This window comes from Gadus morhua, chromosome 3, assembly GCF_902167405.1.
Source record: "Gadus morhua chromosome 3, gadMor3.0, whole genome shotgun sequence".
In the NCBI taxonomy this organism is placed as follows: Eukaryota; Metazoa; Chordata; class Actinopteri; order Gadiformes; family Gadidae; genus Gadus; species Gadus morhua.
The window spans coordinates 16,370,349-16,382,426 of NC_044050.1; the positions used below are offsets into that span (position 1 = coordinate 16,370,349).

Below are 12,078 nucleotides of genomic sequence, written 5' to 3' on the forward strand. Positions count from 1 at the left end.
GGTCTTAATTGGTAAATTGTTTTGTTTGTGTTTTGCAAGAGAGCCCAAATTATTCACTTAAATATATACTGTAGTTTATGGCCCACTAGTTGCTTAAAAACGCCTTGAACACTATGAATACTCTATGAATAATTCATGATACTAAACTATATGAAGGGTGACTGAGCTAGTTGGCATGTATTATTTAGTCATTTAGGTGACATTATTTTCCGTAACGATTTGTGACGGGTCCAGCTACTTTGGTTAAAGAGCCGATACGTGGAGGATCAAACCCGTTCGTTGTAGAAAGAAGCACGATAGTGAAGACAGGATCATGTCTCCATTCCCCATCCTTTAAATTTACGTTTTTGAGTTGACCTAAGAACTTACAGTTTTTAAGGTATTTAGTTAATTCACAAGTTGCAATACCAGAATGTGTTGCAACTATCAAACCTCATTAAATGCGTCAGAAAAAAAAAACAGAAGAACATAAAAATAAAGTTTACATTTATGTGGGAACACAAGGGCACATTTAGCTCATTATCGTTAAGAGCGTCGAGGATACAATTGTGACTCTTTAGACCTCTTAATAGTAGGTGTCATTTAAAGGCAGCTCCTTTAATTATGCAGCATCGCGCTTGTAGAGAGAGAGAGTGCATCAATAATGTGTTCTGAATTATCGAAACAAGTCAAAGGCATTTTGTTTGTTTTTCATGCACATGAATATTAACATGGACATTATCAACACGCAGGAAGCCAGGGAGCGGTTGGTTTTTCTCCAGGAAGGTTTCCCCTCAGGCGTTTGTTATGTTCTCTCAGGTTTTCGCTGGGTTTGTGAAAAAGAATAATATAGACAGAGCTGTTTTTGTGTACAAACATGTCTTGGAAACCCATTCTTTCTGAATAAATGGGTTTACAATGTATTGCTTTTTCTATTCTAGAAGAAATATCGTTTTGTAGGACAGTATATTTCTCAAAGTTAGTGTCTGGTATTCTGTTCTGTTGTATTCTCTGTATGATGTATGATATAAGGTAAAGCTACGGTAAACAGGCTTTTCGTGTACGTTTTGCTTTTTCTAGGTTAGGTGGAACACAAGTCACAAACAAAGTTGTACAGCAACATATAAATATTTGCATAACACAGTTGGCATATACACTGTATGCAAATATACAGTGCGTTGAATCTGTCATCTACATTTCTATATATATATATATATATATATCATAAATATTCCCTATTTTTCCTTCTCCAATGCTATTCTATTACAATTCCTATTTGGAATGATCTTGCCATGTCTCTTATCCATCCTGAGTGTATCCAGTCAGTGTATTCAGTAAAATGGTATAGGCATTCAATCTTAACGTTGGACAATTTTAATTACAACCTGTTGTTAATTTTTCTCCATAGCAGCTGTTAACATTGAGTACACCTGAGCTGAAGATTTAGTCTAGTTCCCATTCTAGTCAGGGTAGTGTAGGAGTTAGAAGTTAAAAGGTTCCGGGTTTGAAATCCAATGCCTTCATTCCTTGATCAAGGAACTCTAACCCCCCTACCGGTTGCTTGGTGACGTGTGTCCCAAAGGAGTGACTTTTGGACTTTGGATGTGCTGACGAAACCGTACCATGACTCACTTGCTCTCTTCTTTCCACTCCGTCGTGACCTCCATGTCCCCAGTTTGCCTCCCATCTGGTGAAGGTGAACTTCCCTCGCGTCTGCATGCTGGACGGAGGGATCATCAAGATGAGATCCACTGGACTCCTGACCGTCCCCTCCCCCCAGATATGAGCCCACCACCCCCCTCACCCTGGTCCTGAAGACGGTGGTCCGCTGGACCCTCCAAGGTGGTCCCCTGAACCCAGACATTCACACTCAGTATTAACACAAGGGGAACGGTACTAACCCACTCTGCTGCCGTTCCAGTCTGCGTCGTCATGAATTCTTTGTTTTTAAAGTTGTGGTGATACAACCCTCTGAATCCACCCAGAGATATAGTGGTCTTGTCTGACCACTGATATCCAAAGAAAAGGTGTGTTTGGTTTTCTGAACTACATCTGTTTTTTTTGGGGGGGGGGGATCATTTGATCTAAGTCTATTTCACTTCAGTTACGCGATGCAAATCCTCAACGTAATGATTGATTTCTGAAATGTAGGGAAAAGCCTATTAATGTGAATCGTCTGGAGAAAGCTCTTCTTACGAGAAGGCCGGTTGGAACATTCCTCAGGCTTCTCAGATGCAGGAGGACCAAAGAGCATCGTTCATCAGGTGGTGACACCATGACCTTTATCAGCGGATAATGCCAGATCACATGCTCACCACAGCTGCTGATAACGGCCCAGAATGTCACCTTCACCCCATGAAAATTAGCTTAACGTGTTTTGATCCTTGCTCTTTATTATTTCTTTCATGATAATCATGCCTCTGTAAAGATTTTTTTTTAATAAAACATTTTTTAAAAGCTTATTCCGATGTCGTATTCAACTCTGCTTTGGATTAGAAAACTCTGGTTGAACTCTGAAATCAGTTTTCATTGAAAACCACCTGGGCCTCCAAGTCTAGACGTTCAGCATCCCACATCAGCCCGACTGCCGCCTCAGAGAACTCAGAAGAGATAAGGGGAAGCTTTGGACTTTAACTCTTTAACTCTTCTTGGAGGACGAGTATTCTCAGGTAGTGGTACACAACGCCGCCTCACTGCAGGTGGAACATGATTGCTCATGAACCAAAAGTGAATCATAAACGCTGCGGATAAAAGCAGACATTTCGCAGCAATCACAAAGGATCCAAACATTTGCAAATGCATATCAGTCAAAACAATTTTATTTACATAGCTGACTGAGTTGGACTAAATGTGCTGAATGCATCCATGCGTTTACAGACCCTCTGTAATCTCCAACCACAGCCCTTCATTTAATTAACATAGTATTATTATTAATTTACCAAACCACATGAACATAAAGTACATATTTATACACCGCCTCGCACTGCACAACGTCTCTATTTGTAAGTCAAGTTAGCAAATCAAGTTATCCTCTTTTTTTTTAATGATTCAACCGACAACATGGTGTGACCTTTATACAACGATTAGTCTGCGTTATTATATTGATATTTAAGAGTATGTACACTGAACTACATTTACTGTAATCCAAAGCCTAGAAAGCAATTACTGTGTCCTTTTTTGTATAACAAATCCACACTTAATATAAGAAAGCCGATACTGTGGTAAAAACAAACTGCCCATCTCACGTCAGAGAAACAATTCGTTTATCCCGATTCACCAATTTCCAAGTATTCGAAACACACACTTGCGTTCCAAGCAGCTATAAATGCTGTCAGAGGTTATGATGATTACATCAGGGCCAATATTAGAAAGGAAGACAAACTGTCTTATCGGTGGCCTGTTGTATGACACACCTGCTGGGGGCAATACTGTGTGTGGTGTGTGTGACAATTCTTTAATCCTAGATTAAAAGAACTAAACAAAATACCACAACTCCATTGTCCTGTCATCCTCAACGTACGGTCTGTGTCTGTGGTAAATTTCGATTGCCGAAACATTTGTGACGAAAACCTTCTGCAAAACATACAAGCAAATTAAAAAAAATGACAGTCTAACCGTATGGCTTGTGGTGCGCAAATCGAAGCAAGGCATCAAAGGAAAAGTATTAAAGACAGAAAACACTTTAGTGGCTGCAGCGCTGGTCCGAAACGGCAAGGTCTTGGTGAGCAGTGTATAGCCGTCAGGGTGAGGGCCTGCTAGGGCTGCGTTAAGGCATGGGGCTTTCTCTGGTTGCACATGCACACGTTTTTACAGAGGGACGCAGGTGGTCGTAGGGGACGAGGGAGGACAGCCGAGACCCTAAGTCTTTCGCACCGTGAGAGTCGGTCGAAACGCACTGAATTGTTTGGAACTGTTGGGGAAATAGTGTTTCACAATGGACTCCACACAGCAGTTTCACGGGGAGAGGAGTGTGTGTGTGTGTGTGTGTATGTATGTGTGTGTGTGGGGGGGGGGGGGGCTGTGACACAATTAAGAGTCTGCTCTCAGAGTCAGATATTAATATCCTCTCTTCTTCTTCACCCTTTGTTGTCATGGGTTACCACTGCGTCCTCGACCGGGTGTGTGCATCAAAGTCTCCTCACGCTGCTGTGCTCCTCCACGCACGAGCCTTTCCTCAGTGTGATGTCGTCCACCGCCATCTCGCCGCTCTTGCCCCGCCCACGCTCCCCCTTCAGGATCACCTGGGGAACGGAACACTGGGTTATTGTTAACTCAGGGGGCAAAACACAGAAGAATGAAGTGTTCAGTCATCTCCATCTGAATGACAATATCCCCATCCACCCCCCTCCTGTAAGGGCCAGCCGAGGGGAACTGGGCCCATCCAACCAGCAGAGGAAGGGGAGCTGGGCTCATCCAACCAGCAGAGGAAGGGGAGCTGGGCTCATCCAACCAGCAGAGGAAGGGGAGCTGGGCTCATCCAACAAGCAGAGGAAGGGGAGCTGGGCTCATCCAACCAGCAGAGGAAGGGGAGCTGGGCTCATCCAACCAGCAGAGGAAGGGGAGCTGGGCTCATCCAACCAGCAGAGGAAGGGGAGCTGGGCTCATCCAACCAGTGGAGAAAGCCTGAGCTAGGGGAACTGTCTGAAACAACAAAGTGTCCACTCCCACCTCAACTTTGAAGAACTTCAATTCAACCATTCCACACTGGCCTTGATACACCAGGCAGCTGCCCCCTGCCCTAGGAACCAACAGGACACCAACCCAATAACCAACCAATTCATATACCAATCAACCCTCAGTGAAACAACCACTGGGAAGCCCGACAATGCTGCTTCAATACAACAATGATAAAAACCAACACGCACAAACAGACACCCACAAACAGACACCCACAAACAGACATCCACAAACAGACTTCCACAAACAGACACCCACAAACAGACATCCACAAACAGACTTCCACAAACAGACTTCCACAAACAGACACCCACAAACAGACACCCACAAACAGACACCCACAAACAGACATCCACAAACAGACATCCACAAACAGACCCCCACCCCCCCGCCCCAGGACTCACGCTCTCCAGCCCGGTGCCCCACAGGGTGATCTGGGTGTGCCTCCAGCCGCTGCCCCCCGTCCGGCCCCACACGGCGGGGCTGTACTGTCGGCCCTTCTTCACAAACACCTGCAGCATGCCCACGTGGTGGCCCTCCAGGCTGTGGCGGAAGGACAGGCACAGGTTGCCCTGGTCCCAGGGCGGGGTCAGGGGGAGGACCAGCCGCGCCCCCCGGCCGCTCCTCCTCCGGCTGCCCCCCCCCGCCGCCGCCGCCGCCGCCTCGGGGATGGTGAGGAAGCGTCCCCCTGGGGGAGAGAGGGGAGGGGTGTGACGCTGGTGATTGGGTCCGTCCGTCGACGGGTAGCAACACTGGCCCAGTGAGGGGTTTGAATCCCACTGGGTGGGCGCACAAGCTAAGGGGTCTTATTGTAATTAAATATATCGATGATACAAGGAGGTTGAACATTATTGTACTGCTTTTGATAAACCATGATCATCAAATGGCCTATGTCTGTATCTATTGTGTTCTGCAACTGTTGGCATGTATCTTATTATTATTTATATTATATTGTATTTGTTTTGATCCGATCACCTCAAATTAGATTACCCACCTGACTTCAAAGTCAAAAGCTCATGTCACTTTAAATGTAATATGCATGTAAAGTATATTCCACAAAAAATCATATGTTTATATATCTCATTATAGTATAGTATAAATTTCCCAATCTTTATTGTAAGGCATAAAAAAAGTTGCATATACTCCAGTCCCATTACACATGTAGTAAACCCGTGCTTAGTGGGGCTTCAAACCCAAGAGTCAGCTATAAAGGCCAGATGCTCTCTCCCCACCTGCTGGATCAGCGGTGGTCTCCCAGTGCAGGTCTCCGTCTTTGTCCTTGATCCAGCCGCACAGCCCCTGGTCAAAAGAGCAGCTCAGATAGCCCGACTCTGAGGGGAAGCAGAACACGCGTCTACAAATCTGGATCCAATCCAAAATTGAAGGGAATGGGAAACTCGTTCACACTTGCATAGAGCCAAGTGTCTGGAAATGCGTCTTTTGATGTGAGCATCCCTGTTCATTCAAATGTGTTTCTTAGTATTTTTAGGAACATCACTGGAGAAATGATGAGAGCTCAGTACAGGGAACTCAAATGAGCATGTATTTAAAATGTTTGTACCGCTCAAACGCCTACACATTTTAAGGGGAATAGTCTGAAAATTCATATTTTCCAGACTTGCACTTGGCATGTATTCATTCAAAGTGTGTTTCATCATTCTTTTCTGCCTATTTGCATAACAGTTTATTATGCGCAGGTGAAATAAAATTAGAATGTGGAGATAGCTCAGAAATCCCGAATAAAACCAAATATCTGGGAATGCATGGAGGCGTGTGAATGCATTCAAATGTATTCCTTCAAAAAGCCATTCGTTATTTTTACTTCAGAAAAAAACACTTACAGCGTACGATAAGCACCGCACAGTAAATAGGAAATCACATGAGCATTCATGTAAGATGTTTAAACAAAGCACCACTCCACATCCAAATGACTTATTGACGTCTGAAATCATTAAAGCGCCAAGGCCAAACATAAACATCACGGGGTGACGCTCAAGTGCGTGGGTGATATGACTGCACCTGTGTGTATTCAATACAGAGGAATCTACAGCACCTAACATGCACCACACCACCATAGCCCATATCCTCCCAAGCATCATTCAGCCCCCCCCTAACCTATAACTCCCACCAATGTGTTGAAGAAGAAGAAGAAGAAGAAGAAGAAGAAGAAGAAGAATGAGAAGGAGAAGGAGAAGGAGAAGGAGAAGGAGAAGGAGAAGGAGAAGAAGGAGACGGAGACGGAGACGATGGAGAGGAAGAAGAAGCACTGGTGGAAGCCAGATGTCCTGTGTCATCGGTGGGGCGAAGGCCTTTCGGAACACATCTGCTCACTATCATGTATATTCCTGTCGCCGGGACAACGCCTGCCTGATGGATTGCGCGCCACTGCCTTAACTTCCGGGGCCGATGTAAGTCATCCGTCATGGGTTGAGGTGAGGCGAGGGGGGAGGGGGGGGGGGGGGGGGGGGGGGGGGGGGGGGGCATGGCGGCGGTGTTTACCTGGGTGCTGATGGGCGTCGGCCCCGGGCCAGTCCTCTCTGGGCTGGTCGTTAGGCTCGTCCGCCGTGTTCCCCGGCTCGATGTCAAAGTCCAGGCCCCCCACCACCGTGTTGTGGTCGTGGTTCCGTGGAACTGAGGAGGAATAATAATAATAACAATGACATCAATTACAGCGCAATCCATACGTCAACGCCTGGATTGTCTGCTATTACGTTCACGTTGCGTTTATGATTCTGCTTCTCATAGGTCATATAAAGATATATTGTTTTCTTTCTATGTTTTTTTCTTAGTCTAATTTTAAATGTGTCTATAATTTGATTAAATTAATTGTATTGCTGTACTTCAACTATAGCAGCCATCTGCGGTTAATGATATATATGTACATTTAACTGGAGTAGAAGAAGAGGAGTAGGGACAAGAACCAGGTAGTAGATTCATAAACAGTGAAAAGGCCATTTAGAGATTGTTGTTAAAGGAAAACACCAGTCTGTTGGATCAAAGCATCGTAACCATCTCTCTTGGCTCCGCTAAAACATCCATTACTGATATCATTTGTCAAAATGACTGTGTTGTGCTGATTCTTCTTAAGAACATTTAGCATGAGGACTGACTGCCACACCTGCTATCTGCATAGACACGCACAAAATTCTCTCTTTCTTTCTGCAATTCCACTACCAAATTACTGTGTGTTCGGTGTGCTTACGAAAACTGAAGTTTGGAAAAGTGATGAGACAGCAGCTTGAATGCTTTCTGGGGCAATGCTGTATCAAAAATGCAGTAAAAAGTTGGTAGGTAAAGATATGCACACGCACAAATACAAGCTCCGTAAAAGCAACACCATAAGTACATAACCCCTGGATTCGATTTTTTGTTCAGCATTTATTGGATAACATTCATGAGGGTCCTTTTTAAAATCTTGTAAAATGAATGGGCTGAAGACCTCACACGATTAAGACTCATTAAAATAACATCGACATCATATCATCGTTTGAATTCCAGAAGCAGTTTGGCTGAAGCACTGTTTTTAAAATTGGACCTTGGCACACACACACACACACACACACACACACACACACACACACACACACACACACACACACACACACACACACACACACACACACACACACACACACACACGAACACAAAACTGAAATAGCTTCTGAGGTCATTCTACCGATTGCCCCTCCGGCCAGGATGTTCAAATTAAAGGTTGGCTGATTCCTGGGGAGGTTAATTCAACGGTTGAAAGGTTAAAAGATGGTCAAGTTGCGTTCCACAGCTGCAATATATATAAAAAATAAGAAGGATCTGATTTCTAGACGACTTCAACAAAAAAACAATTGCACACCAGTCATGGTCCCTCCCTTGTGGGATAGCTTAATTTACCTTGCAATTTCCTTACTACATCTCTTTGTGAGGCTGCAGTGGCCTTGGTGTGTAGCTAGGAAGCAGCGTTGGAGCGACACCCGCAGTTCATTCACTGTGTTCAAGGATAGATCACATCTCCCTGTGAAGGTTAATGGGTTCCTGTCTGCAGAGAGATTCCCTGTACACACGACAGGGTCAAGAACCCGAGATTTACTGTCCCCACTTCTCTTCTCCATCCTCATAAAGAACACAATGTCTAAACAGGATGGTGTGTGTGTGTGTGTGTGTGTGTGTGTGTGTGTGTGTGTGTGTGTGTGTGTGTGTGTGTGTGTGTGTGTGTGTGTGTGTGTGTGTATGTGTGTGTGTGTGTGTGTGTGTGTGTGTGTGTGTGTGTGTGTTTTTTTGTGTGAGCATGTGTGTGTGCATGAATGAATGTGTGAGTGTGTGTGAGTGTGTGTGCATGTCTGTGTGTGTGTGTGCGTGATTGAATGTTTGAGTGTGTGTGTGTGTGTGTGTGTGTGTGTGTGTGTGTGTGTGTGTGTGTGTGTGTGTGTGTGTGTGTGTGTGTGTGTGTTTTTTTGTGTGAGCATGTGTGTGTGCATGAATGAATGTGTGAGTGTGTGTGTGTGTGTGTGTGTGTGTGTGGGGGGGGGGGGGGGGGGGGGGGGGGGTGATTATCTGCTCCCAGACTCTCTCCAGACTTTATTAAATATTTCACTGCCAATTTTTGTGATGGCTCAGAAGAATAATTACCGTCAGCGTCAACTCAAACAGCAGCTCTCATTAGCTGAAGCTAAAACGTCACTCTAAAATGGACCCAACATATGTGTCCTTAAACAGATGGTTGATACAAAAATGGTATGAAAATGACGAGGACTGGGTTGGCTGTGAGTTTTAGGAGAGAATACTCGAGAAACATGACATTTTACACCAATTATTCATAACCTGCACTGTCCTCAACATTCATGTCAGTCTCTTATCGCTTTTTTTGTTGTTGTATTTTTTGTTACAAATGTAAAAAAGTATCTCATGAAACATGGAGGTCCAACAGGACTCAGTGGGCTTTGTGATCAAACTAGAGGCAAACAAGAGGGAAAAAGGTAAATTGGCTGCCATCATTATAGAAATAAGACAGAAGAGAACAAAGCAACTCAAAACTAAATGAGTGCAGAGAAGAGAATTTTAAGAAGCATGTATTATGGTCTTTAAACCACTCTGGTGAAAATCTCAGAGAATTCACTTGGAACATTACGTAGTCTATGATACAACACAAAACATGAAAACAAACCATTAAAGAAATATCAGAAATGGAAATAATTGGAGATTGTGTAGCAGAAAGGAGAATAAATATAAATCTGCGTCACATAAAGGATTCAGCAAAACAAACTATATCTCACCGAAGCAAAAACCAAATCATGAAATTAACTTTAACAAGAAATGACCCTTTTTTTACAAGGAAATTCACAATGCTCTACCCCGGATAACATTATCTCGGCCCCTGCAGTCCTGCACAACACCAACTCGCAAATGTGTATTAGTCAGGAACATCTCAGTTCAATTTCTATTTCCGAAGTACATTATCTACATGCGCAGACCAAAATGCCTCTGGAAGCAATTGGACGGACCGACAACCAATCAGAGCAACAAAACGTGTGAAATATCAGTGGCAGCCATCTTGGTTGTTTATGAAAATGCCTCAATGGCGCTCCCATAGAACCCACTTCTGTACGATCAACGTATGAAACCCGCCATGTATTGTTGTGATTGTCTCGACCATATTGTTTTGATTTGCTGAGTCTTCTCTTTCCAGGCAGGGGCTAGAAGTGGATGCCTGAGCAAACACAACATGAGGTCGCAGATTAATCTGGGTCCCAGGCTAGTCCTTCTATTTCGTAGCAGAACTTCTGGGGGAAAGGGCGGCAAAGAGCTGGGGTCACAACTGAAAGAGACGGAGTTACACCTAGTTCTCGGTTTGTCGGTTTTCTAAAACTTTGTCCGTGTAGATGATGTTTTCGGAAGTGGAATCGTATTTCTACACTGGCCGGTCTACACAGTGTTGATTCGAAAATCTTTGCAGACACTATTACTAGTCTACTATTGCTTGACGATGTTTGTCGACGCCTCCAGCAACATGATTTGGTTGAAAATAAATAAGAAGCGAATGTCAGCGAAGCGAATGACAGCAAACCCCCCCGTTTGAGCTGGCCTGCTTTCAGACGTGACATTATTATCTGAAGTCTGATTTTTAGAACTAAAGTTAATGCTATTTGACTACCTTGGAAGTGAATGGAACCCCGAAAAAAACATTTTGGAGGTTTTAATGGAGTACAATCCAAACCCTGTGGCTTGATGACTCTAAATGACCGCAGGACCTGAGTCATTTCATCCAAGTTAAACTTTAGCTCTCCACTACTCCCATTAAATCACCATCACGACAGGGTTCATTAATATACAACGGAAAAAACAAAGTCTAATCCCCCCCCCCCCCCCCACACACACAGCATGAAAACGAATATGTTAACGATGTGGAACTAATGAACTGCATCGTGAATGTGCTTTCCTCACTCACACTGTTTTGAAACTACTCAAGCCGCACAGCCAATGCAGAGTGGGCCGGTCGTGCAGGGCTCTTCCCACCAGCTTATGGATGCGAGCCGTCAGGGGTTAAACTTAATGCTCTTTAGCCACGCTCTCCGACTGCCAAGTGGCCACTCCCTGGCACTCCCACCGTTATACACGGAGCACGGGTGATGTTTCAATACCACAAATAGTTATTCATGTTATTACTTCATTACTGAAAATAGAAATTCTTATTTTTAAAGATACATTCACAGAATTTATGTTAGATACAAGCGATAAAAAAAGAAAAAAGAAAGAGAAGATGTAAGGAAACAAAATAAAATAATATAAAAGCCTTTAACGAGCCCTTCTTAGAAAATCAGTCTAATTCGGTCAGTCTTCATTTACAAGCTGTAAACTGTGCTTGAACTCTGTTAAACTCCTCCAGTGTCTAACATGAGCCTCTTCAGTGATATCTATCAGCGGAAGGAGTTTTTGAGTGTGTGTGTGTGTGTGTGTGTGTGTGTGTGTGTGTGTGTGTGTGTGTGTGTGTGTGTGTGTGTGTGTGTGTGTGTGTGTGTGTGTGTGTGTGTGTGTGTGTGTGTGTGTGTGTGTCCAGGTCCAGGTCCCCCCAGACCACGGACCCCAGAGCTCAGAGAGGTGGTCTGGCTGTCTGAGGAATCTGGAAGTGGAGAGGTCACAGGCTCGCACCAGACTCTCCAGTAATCCCAGGCATCCAGCTCGGTGTGTATGTGTGGGTTTGTATGTATGTCTGTGTGTGTGTGTGTGTGTGTGTGTGTGTGTGTGTGTGTGTGTGTGTGTGTGTGTGTGTGTGTGTGTGTGTGTGTGTGTGTGTGTGTGTGTGTGCGTGTGTGTGTTTGTTGCAGGGCAAATGTGTGCGTATGTGTGTGTGTGCGTCCATGTGTGTATGAAACAACTCAAAATCCCAACTGCAAAAACATATTAAAACTGATTGCATTGGTAAATTATCAA

The 12,078-nt window shown here is 44.2% G+C and overlaps 2 protein-coding genes across 3 annotated transcripts in view; one reads left to right on the top strand and one right to left on the bottom strand.

Annotated features, from left to right (window-relative positions):
• Positions 1 to 2,441, top strand: part of tbck (TBC1 domain containing kinase) — a 39,644-nt gene extending 37,203 nt beyond the window's left edge. The window contains exon 26 of the mRNA XM_030350762.1: positions 1,655 to 2,441. Within this exon, the coding sequence (XP_030206622.1) occupies positions 1,655 to 1,765 (111 nt within the window). The 3' untranslated portion in view covers positions 1,766 to 2,441. The remainder of the gene's footprint in view (positions 1 to 1,654) is intronic.
• A 335-nt stretch (positions 2,442 to 2,776) lies between these two features.
• The window catches only part of npnta (nephronectin a), a 47,808-nt gene continuing 38,506 nt past the window's right edge, over positions 2,777 to 12,078 (bottom strand). For both annotated transcript variants that reach the window (XM_030350764.1, XM_030350763.1), the window contains 4 exons: positions 7,156 to 7,287; positions 5,889 to 5,987; positions 5,061 to 5,344; positions 2,777 to 4,220 (listed from right to left, as the gene is read on the bottom strand). In XM_030350764.1, coding sequence (XP_030206624.1) covers positions 4,107 to 4,220; positions 5,061 to 5,344; positions 5,889 to 5,987; positions 7,156 to 7,287 — 629 coding nt within the window. In that variant the 3' untranslated portion in view covers positions 2,777 to 4,106. The remainder of the gene's footprint in view (positions 4,221 to 5,060; positions 5,345 to 5,888; positions 5,988 to 7,155; positions 7,288 to 12,078) is intronic.